The sequence below is a fragment of the Prionailurus viverrinus genome, chromosome B1 (genome assembly GCF_022837055.1).
Source record: "Prionailurus viverrinus isolate Anna chromosome B1, UM_Priviv_1.0, whole genome shotgun sequence".
Taxonomy (NCBI): domain Eukaryota; kingdom Metazoa; phylum Chordata; class Mammalia; order Carnivora; family Felidae; genus Prionailurus; species Prionailurus viverrinus.
This window is the reverse complement of record NC_062564.1, coordinates 36,026,629-36,050,142: the sequence shown is the minus strand read 5'-3', so window position 1 is coordinate 36,050,142 and position 23,514 is coordinate 36,026,629. Positions and strand designations below refer to the sequence as shown.

The following is a 23,514-nucleotide window of genomic DNA, read 5'->3' as shown; positions in this document are numbered from 1 at the left end:
GCCCTTTGAAACAATAGTTCCATTGGGTTTTCCTCTGTAAGTGCAGCCTTCCTCATTCTTAATGTCCTGGTCCTCTTCTGTCTCCAGAATATTTGATCCTCCCATCAGCTAGCTATCCTTGCTGGAATTAAGGTTCATTGTGAGAGATGGGAGGAACAGTCCTAAGTCAAAACGTTAATGAAACAATTGTTAAATGAGTCCAAAAAAGGGACCACAAAAGTGGAACCAGAATATTTGTGTGCCACTTCTGTATACATTAGTATGTGTTTATAATCATTTAAAACTCAGTTCCCATGTGCTATTAAAGATTTGTGGGGGGATCTTTTTAGAATGCATAAAACATTGTGCTAAATACCAAATAATTATTTGAGTATCCATTGACGTTATAGATTACTACAGAGGAAACACCAGTGGCTTTCTTTCGCTCTGGCTATTATTTTGGTAGTCATTTACTTTTATATCCGACTAAAATTTTATAATTATTGAACAGGCCAGTATTAATATTAATTGTGACATCTCACCCTTCGGTTGTCAGCTGTTAATTACATTGGCATCACTGTTGCTCTGGTGCATATTTATGCAGACATTTTTATTAACCCTGAGAAATTTTAACTGTGAGTTAGTACTACTATAAATGCATCAGCTTACAGCCATTTAAAACCTGGAGTCCATATTATATTCTATGTCACATGCGATCCCCACTGTGGCCAATCATTATCAAAATAATAATAGCTTATACTTTTGAGTGATTACTATGTGACAGGCACTGTTCTAAAGACTTCACTTATATTAACTAATTTTATTCTCACAGTAGTCCTGTGAGGTAGGTACTATGGTTGTCCCGTTTTCTATATAAGGAAACTGAAGCACATAAAGGTAAATAATTTGCCTAAGATGTCACAGTCAGCAAGCAAAAGTATCTGAATTTGAACCCACATAGTCTTATTCCAGAACCTATGCTCTTAACAACTAACTTATTAATGTAACTGCTATTACCTTTGTGGTAGTAGTAAAGCATGCATTAACTAAATACAGAGATTGTGGAGTTAATGTTCTCCTTTTTGGGGTGACTGGGTGGCTCAGTCAGTTAAGCATCCAACTTTGGCTCAGGTCATGATCTCATGGTTCTTGGGTTTGAGCCCTGCGTTGGGCTCTGTGCTGACAGCTCAGAGTCTAGAGCCTGCTTTGGCTTCTGTGTCTTCCTCTCTCTCTAATCCTCCCCCACTTGTTCTCTGTCTCTCTCTCAAAAATAAATAATAAACATTAAAAAAAAATTTTTTTTAATGTTCTCTTCTTTGAAGCTTAGCCCCACAAAATACATTAATGTTAATATTTTTAAAAAAGAAAACTTCAAACTTTTGTCTGTCTTAATGGAAATGTGTGTAATGTACTTAATGTAATTATTCTCTATTATGATCAGCATAACTGATTATACTTGGAATATGGTACATAATCTAGCAATGGAATAATATTCAAGACATTTATGATGACACAGTGACAGTGAAGCTAGAATTGGGGAATATTTTGAACCTCTATAAAATTCAATTTTCTGTTGGGTTTGTGTTTTTTGGGGGGGAGGGGATTGTCAGATTTAAATCAGCATTTTTCTGTTACCATTCGTGTTTGAACTTAGAAATAAAATCAAGGGAGGGGTGCCTGGCTTGTTCAGTAGGAGGAGCATGTGACTCTTGATCTCATGGTCGTGAGTTTGAGCCCCACACTGGGTGTAGAGATTACTTATAGATAAAGCGTTTAAAAAAAAAAAGAGAATCAAGGGGAGTGCTGCATTACTCTTTAATGAGCCCCCTCTTTAATGAGTTGATTGGTCTATAGAAGAGATTTAAGCTTTCAGTAGGTGGTTGGACTAAAAATTCCCTTGGTAACCTTGAAATCCCTTTGTTCCCTTACTGAAGTGTCTGTGTGTCAGAAATAGAGGGCATACTAAAGAAGCCAGCGATGGAGTCCTTAACCACAGAAACCTTTAAAGTTTGGCTGAAAAGAGAAGAACAGAGGAAAAAAATGAGAGACCAATACAACCATTCAATTTAAGTGCTCACTTCTGGGATAGAGACTACATGTTGAAATAGGTTAGAGAAGGCAGAGAATGTTGTGGGCTATTGTCAGTTATCCTAAGTTCATGGTTGTTAGTTAATTAATGACTGTTGTAGAAATTCTATGGTAACTTTAGCCCTGAGCAGATTGTTTACCAAACCCAAGCCTTGCCACTGTCTGTTTCTGAGACTAAGCCACAATACAACATGCTAGTAATTATTAGCAATATCTGCCAGCGGTTTGTTAAATTTTACCCTCTTGTGCAGAGGAAATTAAAACTTTGGAGTGGAGATACTCATCTCTTCTTCCGTCTTCCATCTGTAAGCAATAGACAGATCCTGGCTAGCTGTTAGCCGCTTATTGTCCTTTGCATCCTCTTACTATACATAAGTTAATGGTGATTTAAACATTAAAAATGTATTTTGTATATACAAGTTGGTTTTATTGGAAATCCTAGTTTATTTGAAGTCTGCATGAAAGTTTTTTTTCTTTGCAATTAATTCTAAAACTTGGATTGGTTTATTTTTTGCACAGGCAGACACCACCCATCCTTTAACCAAGCACAGAAAAATAGCCTCTTCTTTCCGAGATTCATCGTTATTTGATATCTTCACACTTTCCTGCAATTTACTAAAACAGGTAAGATTGTAGGTTGGGTCCTCCTTCCCAGGCCTCTTTGAAAGGATGAGAATGAGTGGGGACCTGTTAGGGGTCAGCTCCAAGCCAACCCCTTGAGAGTTGGTGCAGCCCTTTAACCATCACCATCTCTCCTACGACACCTGCCTCTGAGATGCAGAAGAAAGTGGCACGCTGACCACTGACATTAGGAAAAGGATTGGAATTGCCCTATTTCAGAGCTGTTCCCCTAAGCAAAGCACAGTAAATGAACACATATCCCAAGGAATCTAGTATAGCACAGAATTTGGGACTTGCTGTTTGCTTTTTTTATACACACATAAAATCTTCCTTCATGGAGTAAAGGCATGTTAGCTTTATGGTGTTTGGATTCTTAGTGCTCTGAAAGTAGGTTCAGGCTGCATTGTTAGCATACTGAAACAGGCCAGCTCCCCTGCCCCCTGCTGAGTTACAGGCAGCAAATAAACAAGCAACATCTGTAAGGAAAAGTAGATTTTGAATTTTTAACATCCATTTAGATTTCATATCCTGAAGGGGTAGACAGTTATCATATAAGGAAATTACCTGTTTTAAAGCAGAAAATTGGTGTTGTGGTTCATTTATGGATAGAGTTGAACTAAGAAAACAATGCTCACCTATGAGTTCTACACATTTGTAACAATGTGTAAGGAAGCTTCTCTCTGTAGAAAGCTAAATGGGATTAGCCTCTGGCTGTTTGTTTTTGTTTTGTTGTGGGGGGTTTTGGGGAGTTGGGTTTTTGTTTTTGTTTTGTTTTTGTTTTTAGTCTCTTTTTCCATTATGTCTCAACTTTTAGAAGCAAGTTTGGATTCTTTCTGTTGCTCCATTTAATGATGTTCATCTTCCTCAATTACTTCATTCTACCTCAGAATTCCCAAACATTCCTCAGATTGGGCAAGCTGCCTGGCAAAAGCTGTTGTACCCCCTGGAGGGGAAAAGCTTTGGAGAAAACTGAGGATTGACTCCTCCCCACTGATACTGTCAAAAACAGCCAGCCGGTCACTGAGTTCACAGACGCTATCTAGAAATTATTAGGATCTCATAGCAAATGGAACAACCACGCATCCCATATTGCTTCAGAATCCCTTGTGGTCACTGTGTCTACAACATGTAAAGGATAAGTGTCCAAAGAGGGATGTCTTTAAATACCAGTTTCGTGTTTTTATGGTAAATAAGGATCTAGGATTTTCATAGTGACGTTAAGGTGATGGAAGTACAGTGTCTTTTGCAGGGGAAAACTTGCTTTATTGAGTTGAAATACTGCCCTACTTATCTGGCTTAACAGCTTTCTCAGGAGTCTGGCAGCAAGCTGGGAAGAGAGGAGTGATTGTTTGGGGCTCATTATGTGGTCACTTTTACAGGCTTCAGGAAAGAATCTAAACTTGAATGATGAAAGTCAGCATGGCTTGCTCATGCAACTGCTCAAACTCACTCATAACTGCCTAAACTTTGATTTCATCGGCACTTCTACTGACGAGTCCTCAGATGACCTGTGCACAGTACAGATCCCCACCAGCTGGAGATCAGGTAACAGAATTTTACCACCTGGGACAGACTGCTGCTGCTCAGACCTGCACAGCGTCTGTGGGATGACAACCCTTTGCTTGTTGTTAGAGACGATTTAGAAGGTCAGCATCTGCCTTGATAAAGTGACGAAGAGGTTGTTGGAGGAATCTTACAGATCCCTCAGCCTCAGAGCCTTTTTTTAGTTACTGGGTTACTAACGAATGTAACTTCGACCTTCCTACATTAATCACCTAGAGACCTCTGTGATCTTACTCATTAGACATAATTTCTAGCTTTAAAAATGAAATAAAAGAACTTGTTCTTATTCTGTGTTCTTTAGGATAAAACTTGAACACAGTCCTGATTGGTTTAAGTTCTCTGAGAGTCAGAAAAATGAATCTGTCTCTTAGAGGAGCTAAAACCTAGTTCTCTAAAAACAACAGCGAGGGAAACAAAAAGCCCCTCTTACCTTGTCACTTTGAAAGGAGGTAAACACTGGGAGATAGGAAAGCAGGGAGATGTCCACTGATACATAGTCCCATGTGTACCACTGGCAATGAGCAGACATACTCAGTAACGCACTCCTTTGTCTTTTTCCAGCATTCTTAGATTCTTCAACTCTGCAGCTGTTTTTTGACCTGTATCATTCCATCCCTCCTTCATTTTCACCTCTGGTGAGTCAGGACCACAGTTTCTAAAACAAACCTACTTCTAGAAAGTAGCAATGGTGAATGAGCCTTATGCTTGTTCATTTTGTTGTATAAAATCCTAGAAGCAAGGCATAGAAATAGTGGGGGTAGTTATCTAGCCTTTTGTGGTAAAGCTTGTACCCTAAAGGTTCTTGCAGTAAAGTCTTAACTTAATTCTCTCTAAATTATTCCTGTCTAATGACAAATTGCTGCAGATGTCAAGCTCTTTTGGTCTCATCTTGAATCTGACTTTATACTACACCTCAAATCACAGGCTGGAGTGGGAGGGTTCACCTTGTATTGTCTAAATGAAGATGATCCTGCCCAAGAAAAGTTTTTAAAATCCTCAGGCACATGTTACATAGGTGATAAATGGAAGCTGTAAGGGGAAGACAAATTTGTATACTATCCTGGGCAACATTTGAGGGCTCTTGGAAGTAATGCATTTCTTCTTTAAAGCAGAATAATTACCCTCCTCAAATCTCAAAATTATCCAGGTCCTAAGAGATACTGGTCTCGTATTTCAAATTGTTTGGTGTAAAATGCTACTGTACGAAACACAAATAAAACAGGAAAGTAATGGATGTTTTGCATAGTTTTTCTACAGTAGACTGTTTTCCTGGTTATTATGGTACTTTTCCAAATGTAGACCTTTGCTTTAGTAGAAACATGAATACATTGCTGTTTGTATCTTTATGTTTACTTCAGGAAAAGGTAGCTCACTCAAGAGGGGTAGTTAGTGAAAGGACTATTTGTAAAGATATGTGGGCAACGTTAAGGGAATCCAACAAAGGGTGGTGAGGTGCCATACACCCTTAAGGGAGTGCAATAGTGGGGAGCCCTTGGGGGCAAGAGGAGGAAACCCTGGAAAGAGCTGAAGCTGTGGCTTAGGGGAGGGCTGGATAGCAGAAGTAGGGACACTGCCAATCATGGCCCAGCCAGGAGTTGAGAAGGGGTGCCTCTCTCTTCCTGCCCTTAATCTCCTGCTAGAACTTTCCAGTGGTTGAGGCCTACTAGAGGCAAGAGGGCAGTGGAGCTTGGCTCTGCTTAGTTAACAGAAGTCAGTCTTCTGAAGGAGTAGAGCAGTGTAGAGAAGGATAGAAGATATAGATCTGGAGGGGCAAATAGTGTAAATATCTAACATAGTGGGGAAAGAGAAGTGTTTTCAGTATAAAGCCTGGGTTTTTTTAGGACACAGATATAACTTGGTTATTTCATTATAGCACTACATAGCAAAGCCTGATGAGCCAAAAGTCTTCATGAAACAGAGAAAACCAAATCTAAAACTTTACTTAAACTATGAATTGAATGATATTTTAAAATCTTAAATACATATCTTAACAAGAATCAAAGAAGCCGGTAGGTGGTCAAAGAATAATACCTAAGTGAATTTCTAAACTCTGGATTTAACTAGTTGTTATGGTAACTTGGATCTAATGGGGTTTTTTTTTTCTTGTAATAAAGCTGTTTCCAATATCCTAAGTTGCGTCTTCCTCAACTTTTTCTACATCATTGAAATGGTAGCAGGGGTTGAAAGAAAAGAATTAATGGCATATGTAAGAAGAATATTACAGGAGGGGAAGGAGGGAAAAGATAATATGGAATAGCCATATCATCTTTTTAATCAATTGTGTTTGGATTGCATCTGCTTTTAGGTATTATCCTGCTTAGTACAGATTGCCTCAGTCAGAAGATCCCTGTTTAATAATGCAGAGAGGGCCAAGTTTCTCTCTCATCTTGTTGATGGTGTTAAACGAATACTGGAAAACCCACAGGTAAGATTTTTGAGAATTTATTTTTATTTGAATAAATACATACATACATATGCTGTTGTGGGGGTGGGGGTGATTAGTATATGCCTATCTGTTAGGAGTCAGAAGGAAATCCATCTAGAGGCCACACTTAGCAGAAATCCTAGAGAGCAGTTTGGTGTGTCATTCTTCAGAAGGTTTAAGTGAATCTGTATCTGTAGGCAGTTTCTTGATCCCAAACGAGGGATTTGTATGCTCTCGCTTCAAGAATGCAGGACTTATACAGGAAAAATAGGGAGAGAGCTAGTCATGTTCCCTCAAGAAATGTGGTTTTTGTTTTTGTTTTTTTTTTTAATATACATTATTTACCTAAGTGTATAGGGCTGCTTTTAGGTGGGAAGAGAGATAAAGTGCTTTTTCTAATATATACATTCTGTAACTCGATTGCCCTTTTTGTCTTTTTCAGTCCCAGAGATTCAGCCAACACCTACTTTTCTTAAAGTACCACTTCTCTACACTAGGAAATACCATACAAGCATTTCATTTTTAAATATACTTAATCCTGTCCCTCTGTTTAAAAAAATAAAAAAAATTTTTTTTTGAAGTTGAAGTATAGTTGTCTCAGAATGTTACATTAGTTTCAGATGTACAACATAGTGAAACAACTCTTTATGTTATGGTATTCTTACCTCAAGTGTAGCTACCATCTGTCACCACACAACACTACTACAATACCGTTGATTATATTCCCTGTGCTGTACCCTTTTATCCCTGTGACTTATTGACCCCATAGCTAGGAGTCTGTATTCCCACTCCCCCTTCACCCATTTTTGGTCATCCCCACAAACCTTCCCCTCTAGCAACCATCAGTTTGTTCTCTGTATGTATAGGTCTGTCTCTGCTTTTTTTTGTCTGTTCATTTGTTTTGTTTTTTAGATTCCACATATAAATGAAATCATACGGTATTTGTCTTTCTCTGCCTCTCTATATATATGCACACACATACACACACACACACACACACACACACACACACACACACACCACTTTATCCATTCATCTGTCAGTGGACACTTACATTGCTTCCATGTCTTGGTTATTGTGTTGTATATGCTGCAGTACACATAGGGGTGCATATATCTTTTCAGGTTAGTGTTTTTGTTTTCTTTGAGTAAATAAATACCCAGTAGTGGAATTACTATATCATATGGTATTTCTGTTTTTACTTTTTTGAGGAACCTCCATACTGTTTTCCACAGTGACTGCACCAATTTACATTCCTCCCAACAGTGCATGGGAGTTTGTTCTTCACCATATCCCCACCACCATTTGTTATTTTTTGTCTTTTTGGGTCAAGATTTTTTGTTTGGTTTAAAGTAAGCTCTACAGGGCGCCTGGGTGGCTTGGTCGGCTAATTGTCCGACTTCGGCTCAGGTCATGATCTCACGGTCCGTGAGTTCGAGCCCCATGTCGGGCTCTGTGCTGACAGCTCAGAGCCTGGAGCCTGTTTCAGATTCTGTGTCTTCCTCTCTCTCTGCTCCTCCCTTGTTCATGCTCTGTCTCTCTCTGTCTCAAAAATAAATAAACGTTGGGGCGCCTGGGTGGCGCAGTCGGTTAAGCGTCCGACTTTAGCCAGGTCACGATCTCGCGGTCCGGGAGTTCGAGCCCCGCGTCGGGCTCTGGGCTGATGGCTCGGAGCCTGGAGCCTGTTTCCGATTCTGTGTCTCCCTCTCTCTCTGCCCCTCCCCCGTTCATGCTCTGTCTCTCTCTGTCCCAAAAATAAATAAACGTTGAAAAAAAAAAAATAAATAAATAAATAAACGTTAAAAAAAAAAAATTTAAAGTAAGCTCTACACCCATTGTGGGGTTTGAACTCATGACTCTGAGATCAGGAGTAGCATGCTCTAATGACTTAGCCAGCCACGTGCCCCAGTATTTCTTGTCTTTTTTTAACTAGCTATTCTGACAAGTGTAAAGTGGTAGTATCTCATTGTGGTTTTGAGGATTAATGATATTGAGCATCTTTTCATGTGTCTGTTGGACATCTACATGTCTTCAGAAAAATGTCTATTCAGATCCTCTGCCCATTTTCTAATCAGGTTGTTTTTTGGTGTTGAGTTGTAGGAGTTCTTTATATATATTGGATGTTAACTCTGTATTTATATCATTTGCAAATATCTTCTCCCATTCAGTGGGTTGGTCATTTTTTCATTTTGTTGATGGTTTCCTTCACTATGCAAAACCATTTTATTTTGGTATAGCCCCAGCACTTTATTTTTGCTTTTGTTTCTCTTGCTTGAGGACACATCTAAAGAAATGTTGCTGTAGCCAATGTCAAGAAGATGACTGCCTACATTTCCTTCTAGGAGTATAATGGCTTCAGATCTCACATTTAAGTCTATAGTCCATTTTGAGTTTATTTTTTGTGTATGATATAAGAAAGTGGTCCAGTTTCTTTTTTTTTTTTTTTTTTTTTTTTTGCACGTAGCTGTCCAATTTTCTCAGCAGCATTTATTGAAGACTGTTAAAAATGCATTTATTCATTTAACAAATACACAGATCACCTACTATGTGCCAGGGATGTGTTGGTGAACAAAACAAAGTATGCTAATAGAGGAAGACCTGTGTAAGAAAACAGATATGTTTGTCTAATATGCAAGCAAATCCAAAGTGTTTAAGTATGAAGTAAAACACATAAACATACTAATATAGGACTAAATTGATTATAACAATGGTGATATAATGTAAATAAACTAAACATTTGTGTAACTTTGCCACTGAAGTGTTAGTCTTATTTAATGATCTGGCAGATGTGAGAATGAAAATTTCATAATTTTTTTATCAGTATAAGACCAGTCATATCTTAGAATGTGCTCCTTTTATGCTATTTAATAGCTGCTTTAGCAATTAATGTGATCCTTCTGGGCTTCTATTTCAGACTCTTTATTGATGCTAGAAATTTTATCTCACAGGATGATTTTTATGAACACATGAAATAATAGATGCGACCGTCCCTTTTTAAAAACAACTTTTTAAAAAAATTGTTTTTAAACATCCTAACAGAAGTGTCGTTCTTTTTTTTTTTTTTATTAATTTTTTTTTTAACATTCATTTTGGAGAGACACAGCACGAGTGGGGGAGGGGCAGAGAGAGAGGGAGACACAGAATCCGAAGCAGGCTCCAGGCTCTGAGCTGTCAGCAAAAAACCATGACTCAGGGCTCGAACTCACGAACCGCAAGATCATGACCTGAGCCAAAGCTGGACGCTTAACCAACTGAGCCAACCAGACACCCCGAGATGTGTCATTCTAAGGGAGGACCTGTAGCTCAGAAGTTAAAGTAGATTCTCCTTTCCCCTCATGCCATCCCAAATGTCATTCTGGAAGTATAGTGAATCACATTTTACATTTCATTTTCCTTCTGTGCTGTCACCAGAGTTTATCAGACCCAAACAATTACCATGAGTTTTGCAGACTACTGGCCCGATTGAAGAGTAACTATCAACTGGGAGAATTAGTAAAGGTGGAAAACTACCCTGAGGTCATCCGATTGATAGCTAACTTCACAGTGACCAGCCTACAGGTTTGTCTTTGATTGCTTGTCTCTCTCTTACCTACACATAGGAACCTTTTCTCTGGCTCATTGGTTTTAAACTTCTAAGAATACAGGCAGACCTCGTTTTCTTGCACTTCACTTTATTGCGCTTCACAGATACTGCATTTCTGACAAAGTGAACGTTTATGGCACCCCTGCGTCGAGCAAGTCTTCTGTCTGTGCCATTTTTCAGCACCATTTGTTCACTTCATGTCTCTGTGTCACATTTTGGTAATTCTCCCAATATTTCATGCTTTCTCATGTGTATTACAGTGATCTGTGATCAGTGATTACAGCTTCCTGAAATCTCAGATGATGGTTAGCATTTTTAGCAATAAGGCATTTTTTAATTAAGATATGTACATTGTCTTTTTAGACATAATGCTATTGCACACTTAATATACTACAGTATAGTGCAAACATAACTTTCTTATGTGCACTGGGAAACAAAAAATTCATTTGACTCACTACTGTAGTGGTCTGGAATCAAACCCGTGGGTGTGCCTGTATTCCCTTTTTTCCCTCAAGCCAAAGTGAATAGAAGTGTAGGGCAACTCTGCAGAGTAGTTCTTGCAGCCTACTCATTTGCATTTAAAAAAGTGCAAGGATTTGGTTAGAGGAACTTGTAGGAATTGCAGGGATAATATTTAGATTATCACTCTGAAAACGGCAAGATTGGAACAGGAAGCTAGACAGAAGAGGGAAGAGTTAGTGACATCTTTTTCTTAGTCACGTAGTATAAGGCAGTGGTTCTCAAATTTTATGGCTTGATTCAAAATCCTCTGGAGTTTGATGAAAAATGCAAGTGCTTGTCTTACCTCCATAATTTCTGCTTCAGTAGGTCCAGGGTGGAGCCTAAGTGTCTCTGTGTCCAACAAGTTCTCCCGGTGATCCTCATGGATACTAATGTTTGAGAACCACTTACACAAGGCTTTCCTTGTGGGAAGGTTTACACAACCAGGATAGAACAGCTCTTTTTATTAGATGGTTAATCTCTGAAATACTAATAAGTACATTGGATGAGTTGTCATGCACAGAACAAAGCCCATAAAAATCTGTCTTTTTTTTTCCCCAAGTCTTTATCCTTTGTGTCAAGTGGCATGGGACTAATGTATTGTGTACAGAAATGAGAAGTATACTTCCTACTCTTTTGGCTTTCCTTAGCACTGGGAATTTGCCCCGAATAGCGTGCACTATCTCCTGAGCCTATGGCAGCGGTTGGCAGCCTCTGTGCCATACGTGAAAGCCACAGAGCCCCACATGCTGGAAACTTATACTCCTGAGGTCACCAAAGCCTATATCACATCCCGTTTGGAATCTGTGCACATCATACTGAGGTAAGGAACCTGGGACAGGGTTCTGTATTCTCTCCCCAGTTGCCTGGTGTGGGACTTTCCAGAGATTAGACACCCACTTGGCAAAGGCATTCTTGACATGATTCTCTTTTGGAGCTAATGCTGTTAATGGCCATTTTTTCATGTCAGCAGAATAGCAGATGAGAGCATAAAATCTGAAAGAATAGTCTTTCTCTTTAACATACTTATTATGTCCCTCTTTTTTGCCATCCTTAGTAATATCTTTGACTACTAGGTATATCAGTATACTGTTTGTCCTTGCCACTGATTTCCTTTAAACATGAGAAGAACATTTATAAGCTATAGATGATACGAATTATGTGTAAGCTATAGGTGCTTTATTTTCCCGAAGAAATAAATGGATAAATAAGATGACACAATCCAGAGCTTACTAGGAGATGATCCTAGGCAGTGGATAGCCGATTGTATTATAGGAACACATGGTTTCTGTCTACCTTGACTGTTAACTAGACCGGAAATCTATAGCTAAAGAAATGTTACACCCTTTCAAAAATGACCTGTATAAAGTGAAGTTATTCTTTGTTTAGGGACCTTTCTTGTGGATTTTTTTGTTAGCTGTTTTTCAGGGGAATTTACTTGGATTCTGAAGGTCTGAGGTATTTTTAAAATCAGATCTTAATTGGCTCAGAGTCAAGTACATTTAATTGCCATGAGTGATAGTCTCAACTGTTAATGACTTGAATCATTTCAAAATCCAAGTATTTGTGAAGCCCACTAGAAAGCATCATTCTCTCTCTTTTTTTTTTTTTAACATTTATTTATTTTTAGAGAGAGCACAAGCAGGAGAGGGTCAGAGAGAGAGGGAGACAGAGAATCCCATGGAGGCTCCGCGATATCATTGCAGAGCCCGATGTGGGGCTGGATCTCACAAACCATGAGATCGTGACCAGAGCTAAAATCAAGAGTCAGACACTTAACTGACTGAGCCCTCAGGAGCCCCGAAAGCATCATTCTCTTAGTGACATAGTTTCTGTTCCTGAGGATTCAGCTGGTTTCATTGAGGCAGTGTTGAGGAGTGGTTAGACATGCAGGCTCTGTGCCCAGGGAAGCCAGTTAATAGCTGTATGCTCTTGGGCAAGGTTATTCGAAGGATCACACAGCTATGTCCTGGCCCAGTGTGTGGACCATGGTGCACCCACAACTGTGAACTCTAGCTGTAATGGGGGCAGTGTTGCAGCCGCTGGGGTGTCACACTACAATGTAGCAATAGACAAAGAGCTTGCAATATGACAAGATTTTTAAATCTAGGAGCAGTAGGTAAGGTAGGACCTGGTGTAGATCCACAGCGCCTCACTGCAATTCTGAAATCCAAGATCTAGAACCAAATTTTCTCATCAGTTTGGAATGAAAATGCATTTGGTGGCAAAACTTGGCATGTGCTAGTATGAGCCCATTTATAGTTTTTTCTAAAACTTATGTTTTTTGTGACTATTCATAATATTGATACATTTTGCTACAGAAATGTTGTATTTGATACCCCAGAGGGTCCATTGAGGGTTCATATTATATGGTAGAAGCATTCATAATTGCTTCATTAAAATCTGGAGATTTCTGGAGATTGGGCCACAAAGACCACACACGAGGACAGGATATTTGTAGTCCCAAAGGTTATTATAGTCAAGGACCAAGAGCCCCTGGGGTGAGAAGCATAAGATAGAGAGGGTTGAGGCAGACGAATGTTAAGGGAGCAGTTGTTCAGATCAAAAGACTGGACACGAACACACAGAATCTATCTAAAGAAGACGCATGCTAGGGTGACGACACTGGTCTTCCCACTTTTTATATATGTTCCTTCTGTGCAAAAGGGAGTGTGGGGATGTGGGCCTCTACCAGTGTAAGCATTGGCTAAATTCAGAAGAACAAGAGCTGTCGTGGTAAGGAAATCAATGGCATATTTTAAGAGAGCTGCCTTCTTCTTCCCTCGGGAGCAGGGATGGACTGGAAGACCCTCTGGAGGACACAGGCCTGGTGCAGCAGCAGCTGGACCAGCTGTCTACTATCGGACGTTGTGAATACGAGAAGACGTGTGCGCTCCTTGTGCAGTTGTTCGACCAGTCTGCCCAGTCCTATCAGGAGCTGCTACAGAGCGCCAGCGCAAGCCCCATGGACATCGCCGTGCAGGAGGGTGAGTGGGTGGGGGATGCGGCCTGTTAGGCGGTGCTGCCGGTACCCCTTCACTCGTTGCCACCTCTCTCTTTTTTTTTAATGTTTATTTTTGAGAGAGCGCAAGTCGGGGAGTGGGGGAGGGAGGGAGAGAGGCGAGACACAGACTCCCAAGCAGCCTCTGCACTGTCAACACAGAGCCAATCAGGGCTCCACGCAGGGCTCCTCCTACTCACGATTTTGACCTGGGCCGAAATCAAGAGTCAGATGCTCAGCCAACTGAGCCACCCAGGCGCCCCTTATCACCACCTCTCTTTCCTCCCTTTACCCCAAAATGACTCTTCCATCATTAGTTACCTCCATCTGCACGAAAGGCTATTATAAATAAATGCCACAGGTAGCTGGGGAAGAGTAACCAAAATCTTATCTACATGGATGTCTTTAACTTCAAGAAAGTACTGGACTCTAAAAGTAATGACCTTGTCTGATAGGAGAATGTCTGTTACCTAATGAATTTCCCCCTTGGCATCACCCTTATCAGAGTGGGGTGATAGCTATACTCTGTAGGAAAAGTTAGGCATTATAGCTTTACCATAGTGTTCTTAAGATTACAGAAGCCCATAGTAAGAAATGAACCTCACTGTGAGGAAATTTCTTCAATGAAGTAACCACTGGAGTGGACACTAATAGATCTTCTTCCTGTTGCAGGAAGGCTGACATGGCTGGTTTACATCATTGGCGCAGTGATTGGTGGCCGGGTTTCATTTGCCAGCACTGATGAGCAAGATGCTATGGATGGCGAGCTTGTCTGTCGGTAAGTGGTCTCACAGAGGCTTTCTATTTCACTGCTGTGACTGCCACCGCTCCTTTTGGTGTTCTCAAACCACGGGAGCCTGGCCTGCTTCTGTTAGTGCTTTCCTCCCCATGTATAGAATGTAATCTCACAAACCTGATTGCCCATGAAAATGAAGGTCCAACTGCAGACATTTTATAAATACATTTTATAAATATAGCAGGAATTCTACCTTCAGCTTTTACTGAGGAAACATCTGCAGTAATTCAGCAAGGAAATGATGGATACAGAATTAGGAAAATGACAGTAGGGAGTAGCTTTTAGTTTTAAGGACAGTATCTCAGAGTTAATGAAATGTGGACTACTTTTGCAATAGCAGAGTGAGACTAATAGGAAACTGTGGTTCTTCAAATATTTCCAAATATGGAATTGCAGAGTTTCTGCAGCCTTTCAAATCTCTTGACATAACTTTTCCACCCAGAGGATTTCAAGTTACTTTGTACCTGTGATTCTTATCCATCTTTCTAAAAAAACCTATAAATGAACATTTAATGATTTCTAAAATTTCACCTAACACAGAAATAAAAAGGCAGGATTTTTTAATACTCTATTGCAGAGGTTCTCAAACCTTTTCACCAAGACTGTTCGTCCTCTTAAAAAGTATCGAGGATCTCGGGGCCCCTGGGTGACTCAGTCCATTGAGCATCCAGCTCCTGATTTTGGTTCAGGTCATGATTTCATAGTTATGAGAGCGAGCCCCACATCAGGCTCTGTGCGAGCATGGAGCCTACTTGGGATTCTCTCTCTCTTCCTCTTTTTGCCCCTCCCCTGCGCACATGCATGCTCTTCCCCTCTCTCCCTCTCTGTCTCTCTCTCAATAAATAAACTTTAAAAATAAATAAATAGTACTTGAGAATCTCAAAGAGCTTTTGTTTATAAGATATAGCTATCAAAAGGACACCCGGGTGGCTCAGTCACTTAAGCTTCCCACTCTCGGTTTCGGCTCAGGTCATGATCTCACGGTTTCGTGAGTTTGAGCCCCGTATCATGCTCTGTGCTGGTAGTGTGGACCCTGTTTGAGATTCTCTCTCTCCCTCTCTCTGCCCCTCCCCTGCTCACACTGTCTCTGCTCTCTCAAATTAAATAAAATAAAACTTAAAAAGAAAATAAGATACAGCTATTGATATTTTTCGTATTAAAAAGTAAAACTGGGGTGCATGGCTGGCTCAGTAGAGCATGCAACTCTTGATGTCGGTGTTATGAGTTTGAGCCCCACGTTGGGTGTAGAGATTACTGAAAATCTTTTTTAGGGGTGCCTGGGTGGCTCAGTCGGTTGAGTGTCTGACTTTGGCTCAGGTCATGATCTCACAGTTAATGGGTTCAAGCCCCGTGTCAAGCTGTGTGCTAACAGCTCAGAGCCTGGAGCCTACTTCAGATTCTGTGTCTCCCTCTCTCTGTCTGTCCTTCCCCCACTCATGCTCTGTCTCTGTATCTCTCAAAAATATATAACATTCCAAAAAAAATCTTTTTTAAAAAATAAAAATAAGTAAAACTGAGAAAGTTTAAATTTATTCATTTAAAAATAACAATAAGCCTAAAACATGTCAACAGAAATAATGTTTTTTTAAATATTTTTCAAAAAAATTAATGAGAAAAGTGTATTTGTTTTAATGTGTGGCCCAGAAGTCAGCTGGATTCTCAGATCTGTGTCCGCATTCAGTCTGTCATGATGTCATGCGTCTGGTAGCCACTGGACACCCCAGTGCACCCTCCTGTCAGAATGCAAGTAGAAGAGCAGGTCATGTTTCAGTATTGTGTGACCTTGGGGAACCGCCACCCTGAAAGTTTCTGAACTTTGAGATGCTCTCCTTAGAGATAAGCACATTTTAACATGATGCCTTAGAATATATTGGTTCCCAGACATTTCAATCCATAATTCCTATTCTGAAAATTCCCATTTGTCTGTTATCAGATGCCCGTATGCCCTTAGGTGCCTTAATCCTGACAAAAGTCTCCACGGCATGTCACACTGGCATTTTTTGAAGAGCCGACCAAAGATTTGATAAGGATGAAAGCAAATAAGCTTTCTGATTTAGCAGCTTGGTGTGACACTGTGTGTGTGTCCTAATATAAATTGAAGACAGTGTCTTGTATCCTCGTTTCTCACACTGAGTGTTACAGCATCAGGCCTGAGTCTGATTCACTCATGATGTGTCAGAAATAGTTTATCACCTGTTCTCATGTCATCAAAATGTCAGATGACTTGCTTGTAATAACACTCATTCAGTACTTACACGCTTGCATTCCAGCATTCTTTCGCCAGGAAAAGGCTCGGGGAAGAGACAAGGTCACAGTAGCACAGGGATGAGGTCACGGTGGTATATCTGCTCTTGGTTCCTGGAGCTTTTACCTACCTGTGGGCATTGTCCTTCATGGGTCCATTCCCTTCATGGCTCTGTGGGAAAAAAGATTGAGGACCATGGGCTTAGTCCAGTCTCCCTTGTTTTATGGGTGAGGAATTGGGACTCAGAAAATAAATTGCTTTACTCAAGGTCTCACAGAAGTTTCAGGAAGACCAATACCCCAATACTGGTCGGGGGCGGGTGGGGTCCACTATTTTTAAGCTAATTATGAGTTCTGACTCAGCCTACGGTCTCAATGGACTAGAAGTTTTAAACATCCAACCGGACATTCATATTCATTCTCTGGCTATGGTTCCTATGGGGGCAGAAATGGAGAATTTTGTTCTCTCAGCAGAGCATAGAGCCTGTAGAGAATGCCTTTTAGATAGGATGGGTAAGGAGAGGAGACACATATGACCATTGGAGGGTAGGTTGGATTTTCTAAAGTCACCAGGATATTCTGCTGTTGAGAGAATCATTGCTCTTCTTCCTCTAGGGTGCTCCAACTGATGAACCTGACAGATTCTCGCTTGGCTCAAGCGGGTAACGAGAAGCTAGAATTGGCCATGCTGAGCTTTTTTGAACAGTTTCGTAAGATCTACATTGGGGACCAGGTGCAAAAATCCTCTAAGGTAACAGACTCTCAGTTGGCTCTACTTTCTCACTTGGGCTTGCGGAATTGCTAACTAAGAAACATCTGATAACAATTCAGACACGGGTTTTAGTATCAGGATAGTCCACATGTCTCTTCTTCATCTGTAGAATTTTGAGAGATTCATCAAAGAATTGGGTCCATCTCTCTAATGCTCCCTATGCTTAACAAATGGCCAGTCAAAACATCTGTTGGTCTCAACACTGGCAATTCTCAGTTTCTGTACATGAATTGATACTGAGAACAGCAGAAGGTTTTGATAGTCTTTATAATGTCAGGGTCGAAGGGGACTGGTAAGATAGCTCAGCATCTATCCAGTGTCAAGTAATACTTCGAAACTAGCTTAATCCCTTCAACAAAGACTTCCCCTACAGTTTCGTCCATTTTCTTCCCACATCTTACCCCTGAATAAGGACACAGTACTGAGATGTGATTTTTCTAATCCATATTTTCTGATTACTTTCTCTTCCCTTAACACAACACCAGCTGTACCGCCGACTCTCAGAAGTTCTGGGCTTGAATGATGAGACCATGGTCCTAAGCGTCTTCATAGGAAAAATGTAAGTGTTTGGCTTGCCATCAGCAAGAGTCCCTTGCAACTGTAAAATGTGATCTTGGCATTATGCTGCCAGTGCCTTGGTATTCCAGCATTGATCGTTTGCGTCAGAAAATTGTGCATTTGAGTGTGTGACAAGCTGTGCTTAGAGATATGGCCCGGCCCCAGAGCATTCCAGGCTTGTACAGGCAAGGATTTAATTTTGTTCATGTGGAATCTCCTCTATAGCCTCTGGAATCACCGGTGAAACCCTGTCATGGCATTAGCAAAATGGACATCCCTCCCCAGAGGTGCTCAGCCTCTCACCCAATCACCCTGCTGCCAGAGATGCCCAGAGTAGGCATTCGTTTTCTGGTGCTGATTTCCACTAGGTGTGCCCCCCCGCCAGGAGGAGAGCCCCACTTTAAAACAGGCTTATTCCTCTCAACTATCACACTCTTGAAGAGTCTTGAATCTGCAAAATCTAGTGCTACTTGAACTGTCTTCAAAGTTGGAGCTCCTAATTGGCCCTTTTTTTGTTTGTTTTCTTTTTTTTTTAAGTTTTGCCCCCTTTGTTTACATTTTCCCCTTTTTAGGAGCTCAGTATCTCAAAGCACACAACTAGGAGCTAAATATTTTACCCAGGGCTGTGTGCAAAGTGACATTTTTCCCCTTCCAGCCATCCCAATCCTAAACACCCATATTCATGAGCTGGTTAATAATTTGATGCAAAAAGCAAAGGGGGTCTAAAGGACTCTGCCAGCCAAGAACCCGGAAGCAAGGGCTACTAGAATTCTGCAGCTGACAGTGGATGGCGCAGGTGCAGAATTGCATACGTCTGCATGTTATCACTGCCGCAGAAATCTCTTACCCTTGCTGCAGAAATCAGCCCTGGAGTGCCCCAGAATTCCAAGGGCCTGGGTATGGGCCAGTGTAGCTTTGGAACCAAGTAGTGAAGATTATCTGAAGGATAATTTTTCTAGTCAACCAAATGTAAGTACGGAGATTTTATACCCATTTTTTGTGGTTGTGATGTCTGTGAATTGGTGATGCAGATGTGTGGTGACTCTTGGTGGATGATTTTCTTCTTCTTCCAACCCTCAAGGAAACCAGGCAAATCAAAAGTATCTCCTGCTTTTTTTTTTCTTTTTGTCCTCCAGCATCACCAACCTGAAGTACTGGGGCCGCTGTGAACCAATCACTTCCAAGACACTACAGCTTCTCAATGATCTCTCCATTGGATATCCTTTTCTAAGCCGGTTTCTGTGCAAAGCAGGAACTTGTGGCTTGCCACAGTCTTAGAAATCATGGCCTCCTGCTGCTTCCACTTTAATTTAGCTTTATGTGTGCTCAGGTATTCTCCATTCTCCTAGGAGCCAAAGCCAATACCCACACAGAATCCAGGGAGAATTCCAGACTCCAAATAGGAGCCACCCCATAAGCTAACAGTTTCTACAGATTTATGCCTGGTTATCTCTAAGATCCAGAAATACAGAGCAGAGCTGTCTGATCAGTATACACTCTGTGGCCATGATTTTTGCATCCCCAGTGATGACAGAGTCCACCTTGATTGTCAGCCTATTGCTAGAAGCAGCCTGATTCCAGGCCCTGCAGTAAAAGTAGTGGCTGTATTCCCTCTTGGCCTGGACCAAGTCTGCTATAAAGTTTGAATTGCTCTTGAGGCAGGCTTCCACAATCAGGGGTCTACAAGAGACTAAACCCTATAAAAACTAGTGACTTTTAAGATTGTACGTAACTAGTGCCATTCTAAATGCATAACAGAGAACCTAATTCACCACACACCATGGATGCCTTAGGCAGGGATTTAGGGCTTAATTTGCTCTTAGAAGCCTCAGTGAGAAAAGCTGTCCTAGGATATTCATGATTCTTGGGGGGGAACTGCTGGGTTTTAATCTCTTTTCTTACAGATAGGAGTTCGGTATGGGTATTCTGTCATCAATCAGTTAAACACTGCTTAGAAGAAAACACATTTTCCCCCCGTTTGGCAGGTGTTATATTCAAGTGCTTAAGGAAAATAAGATAATCTGGGTATGGAATTCATAGCCAAGAAAGAAGCTACTTTATCCTAGAAAGTTGCATTCTGCATTAAAGATTCTTCATTTGCACACACTTTCCTTGACCTTCTTTCTTTGTCTTCACATACAGTAGTGTAAGGAAACTAGTGAAGCTTAGTGCGGTACAGTTCATGCTGAACAATCACACGGTGAGTGATTTAGCACCTCTTCCCGATTCTCCTCTCCAGCCAGCCACCCACACTTCCTCAGCCATATAAGGGGGATGTTTCAATTGAGGTCCGTAGTGCCCCCACAGCCAGAGACTGCTCCCTGACTCCCTTCACACTGCCAGATCACACTTACTCTCATCTGAGCTGCTCTTTGGAATCCAAATTATCTGAATTATGGTGAAGCTGCCTACTATTATTCATAGAAAGATAAATTAGTTGTAGATAACAACAATCATTAAAAAAATTTTTAATCCCACTCATACCCTTAAGGAATGATGATGTGGCCATTAGCTTGAAACGGCTCTGTAATTCTGAAATTCCTGGCTTGCCTTCCGCCTGTGACCCATGTCTTTATCTTTTTAACTTGTCTTCCTTTTTTTTAATAGAGCGAGCACTTTTCATTTCTGGGTATTAACAATCAGTCCAATCTGACAGACATGAGGTGTCGGACTACGTTCTACACGGCACTTGGGCGTCTCCTCATGGTGGATTTAGGTACTGCAATAAATCCTAGAGGCTCGCGTAGTAGTCTGGCATTGTTCTAAATTCTTACTTGAGCATGGAAAACTAGATGTGGGGGAGGTCTTTCCTGTTGTTTCATCAGTAACAAAACTGTCTGAAATAACGATCTGATTTCACCAAGAACAGATCATGCTATAATGGTCCCTGTAACTGGAAGAGAAGAACTATATGTGCCAGAAGTTTTCATCTGATGTGCAGTGATTTTTAAAACCTATTTCATACTTGTCCTCAGAAAGTTAAGAGAATTGAAGCCTAAATGCATGTTGTTGGCCAGATAACCCTCTACCCCACATGAAGGTGCAACCCACCCAAGACAGTCAACACAACTTTTCATGCTCCCCTTCCCCCCTCACCCCCCCCCCCCCGAGTTCACTAGCACATGTGAACCCACAAGGCTTAAGAGCCTTTGTAGCTGCCATGTGATATTAGCAGTTTGGGGTCAACTAATGACTGAAACGCAGCACTGTCTTCATTCTGAGCTATTTAAGTTCAATCCTACTATATAACATTACAGAACCTTCCAGGTTTATGGAAGATTAGTGAAAAGAGAGAAGTGTGAAGAGAGCCTCCACAGGCACCTGACTCCAGTACGAGTCTCATCAGGTTCTCATACACCAGACTCGGTCCTTAAGGAGAAGTAAATAAAAACATAGTACCTCATACACATAGGAACCTCTGGTATTGTCAAACACAATGTGGACATCCCTGGACTGGATGACTTCCGGCCATTTTCTAGTTTAAAAATTCTCTCTGTATATTTTATTCTGAAATTAGTACTCATACCCGTGGGGATGATAAAGGGGCCTCCTTGAATTATCCTCGGGTCTGCTTATCTTTCATACTATCTTATTTTCCTTGCATGCATAGCTTTGAATTTTTTATATTGGAGTCACACCCTGGGTTGTTTACCTTTCAGGAGAGGATGAAGATCAGTATGAGCAATTCATGCTGCCACTCACAGCCGCATTTGAGGCTGTGGCCCAGATGTTTAGCACTAATAGTTTCAACGAGCAAGAGGCAAAGGTGAGTCCTTCACCCACTGATTGACCAGTTTCTGCTTTTGGGCAGCCCCTGACAGAAACTAGATTAGCTATTACTACAGAAAATAGTGCTCATCCATACATTTCCCACTGATTTCACTTCTATTTAATCTCTTGGGCTCCTGGGATTTTGAAATCGACAAACCAGTAGAGATTTATAAAGTCTTTTGTTTTTATGTTAAAGTGTTTTCTTATGTAATACTTACGATTTTTGTCTACATTTTCAAATGTAGTAGCATAAAGTTATTTTGTGTGTTTTCCTATTGTTTTTTGATCTCTGGTTGTATCTTTAGTTATGTGTCGCCTCTCAGTTTTAATACTGCATATTTGTGCTTTCTCTTTCCTGGATCAGTCTTGCCAGAAATGTGTCAACTTTATTAGTCTTTGCAAAAACAAAACAAAACCCTGTTATATCTTTGTTTTCTACTTCATTCAGTTCTGCTCTTTATGTTTATTTTCATATGTTTTTCTTGGGGTTTTTCCATTCTAACTTTTCAGCCCTCCTTCTTTCCTAATGTAATCATTTAAAGCTATAACTGTCCCTCTAGGCATATTATTCCACATGTTGGTTTACATAATGTAAAATTTACCAGCTTAACTGTTTTTTAGGTGTACAGTTGAATAGCATTAAATATATTAACACTGTCATGAAATAGGCCTCCAGAATCTATAGTTTTTGTATGTAACATTTTCATTTTCATTCAATTCTTTGGATTTTCTAATTTCCATTAAGATTTCCTCTTTGACAGGAGTCATTTAGAAGGGTGTATGAATTTCCAGATATATGGAATTTTAAAGTTACCTTTAGTTATTGATTTCTGGCTCTCAGAATTATCATTTCTTGATTTTTGCTCTCCTTCACACATACCTGCTCTCTTTGTCTATAGATCTCTGGACCAAAACCAGAAGATACTAGGCTATTAATATTTGTAGGACGTAGGACTTTTTTGCAGTGTTCATAATGATGCTGAAGCTGAATTATAGTCACCAAATAGCCAGAAGTATTGCCCCAAGATGCCAGGCTTTACCTAGTATTCTAAAATTCTGTTTTCTTCTCTAGAAAGCCTCTTAGTTTTCTGTCTCTAAATCATCAGGGATGTCACAGAGCAACACCACTTTGCCCGGCTGTCTCCCCTCTTTCTACCAGTGTTTTGAGATAGGTACTATTCAGAGCTGAGTTTAGTGTAGAGCATGTCAGTAACTTGAGCTGGAGTACTAACCAGTACCAAGGATAATTGAGGGATATCACTGAATAGCAGCCCTTTTCCCCATCACTTTAGTTCCATACCAAAGCAGGTGAAATTAATGAAAAGAACCATTTTGGCCACGAACTGCAAGCATTTTCCACATCTTTGTCACACCTCATGTAATAAGTTTTTTAAAGTTGCTGTGTCTTAGATTTGAAGACAAGTTATGGTATCAGTTTAGGAAGAGAATTGTCTGCTTAAAGCAGGCTGTTAGAAGTACAGTCAGTTTTGTTTTGTTTATTTAGAGAGAGTGTGTGTGTGAGTGGGGGAGGGGCAGAGAGGGAGAGAGGGAGGGAGGGAGGGAGGGATGAAGAGAGAGAGAGAGAATCCCAAGCAGGGCTGTCAGTGCAGAG

At 40.6% G+C, this 23,514-nt stretch overlaps 1 protein-coding gene across 2 annotated transcripts in view; it reads left to right on the top strand.

Moving 5' to 3' along the window:
• The window catches only part of XPO7 (exportin 7), a 41,074-nt gene that overhangs the window by 5,625 nt on the left and 11,935 nt on the right, over window positions 1-23,514 (top strand). For both annotated transcript variants that reach the window (XM_047855409.1, XM_047855408.1), the window contains exons 6-19: window positions 2,587-2,691; window positions 4,068-4,233; window positions 4,813-4,886; window positions 6,557-6,676; window positions 10,088-10,234; window positions 11,411-11,583; window positions 13,554-13,747; window positions 14,434-14,539; window positions 17,417-17,552; window positions 18,059-18,132; window positions 19,268-19,348; window positions 20,268-20,331; window positions 20,739-20,847; window positions 21,791-21,897. In XM_047855409.1, the coding sequence (XP_047711365.1) occupies window positions 2,587-2,691; window positions 4,068-4,233; window positions 4,813-4,886; window positions 6,557-6,676; window positions 10,088-10,234; window positions 11,411-11,583; window positions 13,554-13,747; window positions 14,434-14,539; window positions 17,417-17,552; window positions 18,059-18,132; window positions 19,268-19,348; window positions 20,268-20,331; window positions 20,739-20,847; window positions 21,791-21,897 (1,656 nt within the window). The remainder of the gene's footprint in view (window positions 1-2,586; window positions 2,692-4,067; window positions 4,234-4,812; window positions 4,887-6,556; window positions 6,677-10,087; window positions 10,235-11,410; window positions 11,584-13,553; window positions 13,748-14,433; window positions 14,540-17,416; window positions 17,553-18,058; window positions 18,133-19,267; window positions 19,349-20,267; window positions 20,332-20,738; window positions 20,848-21,790; window positions 21,898-23,514) is intronic.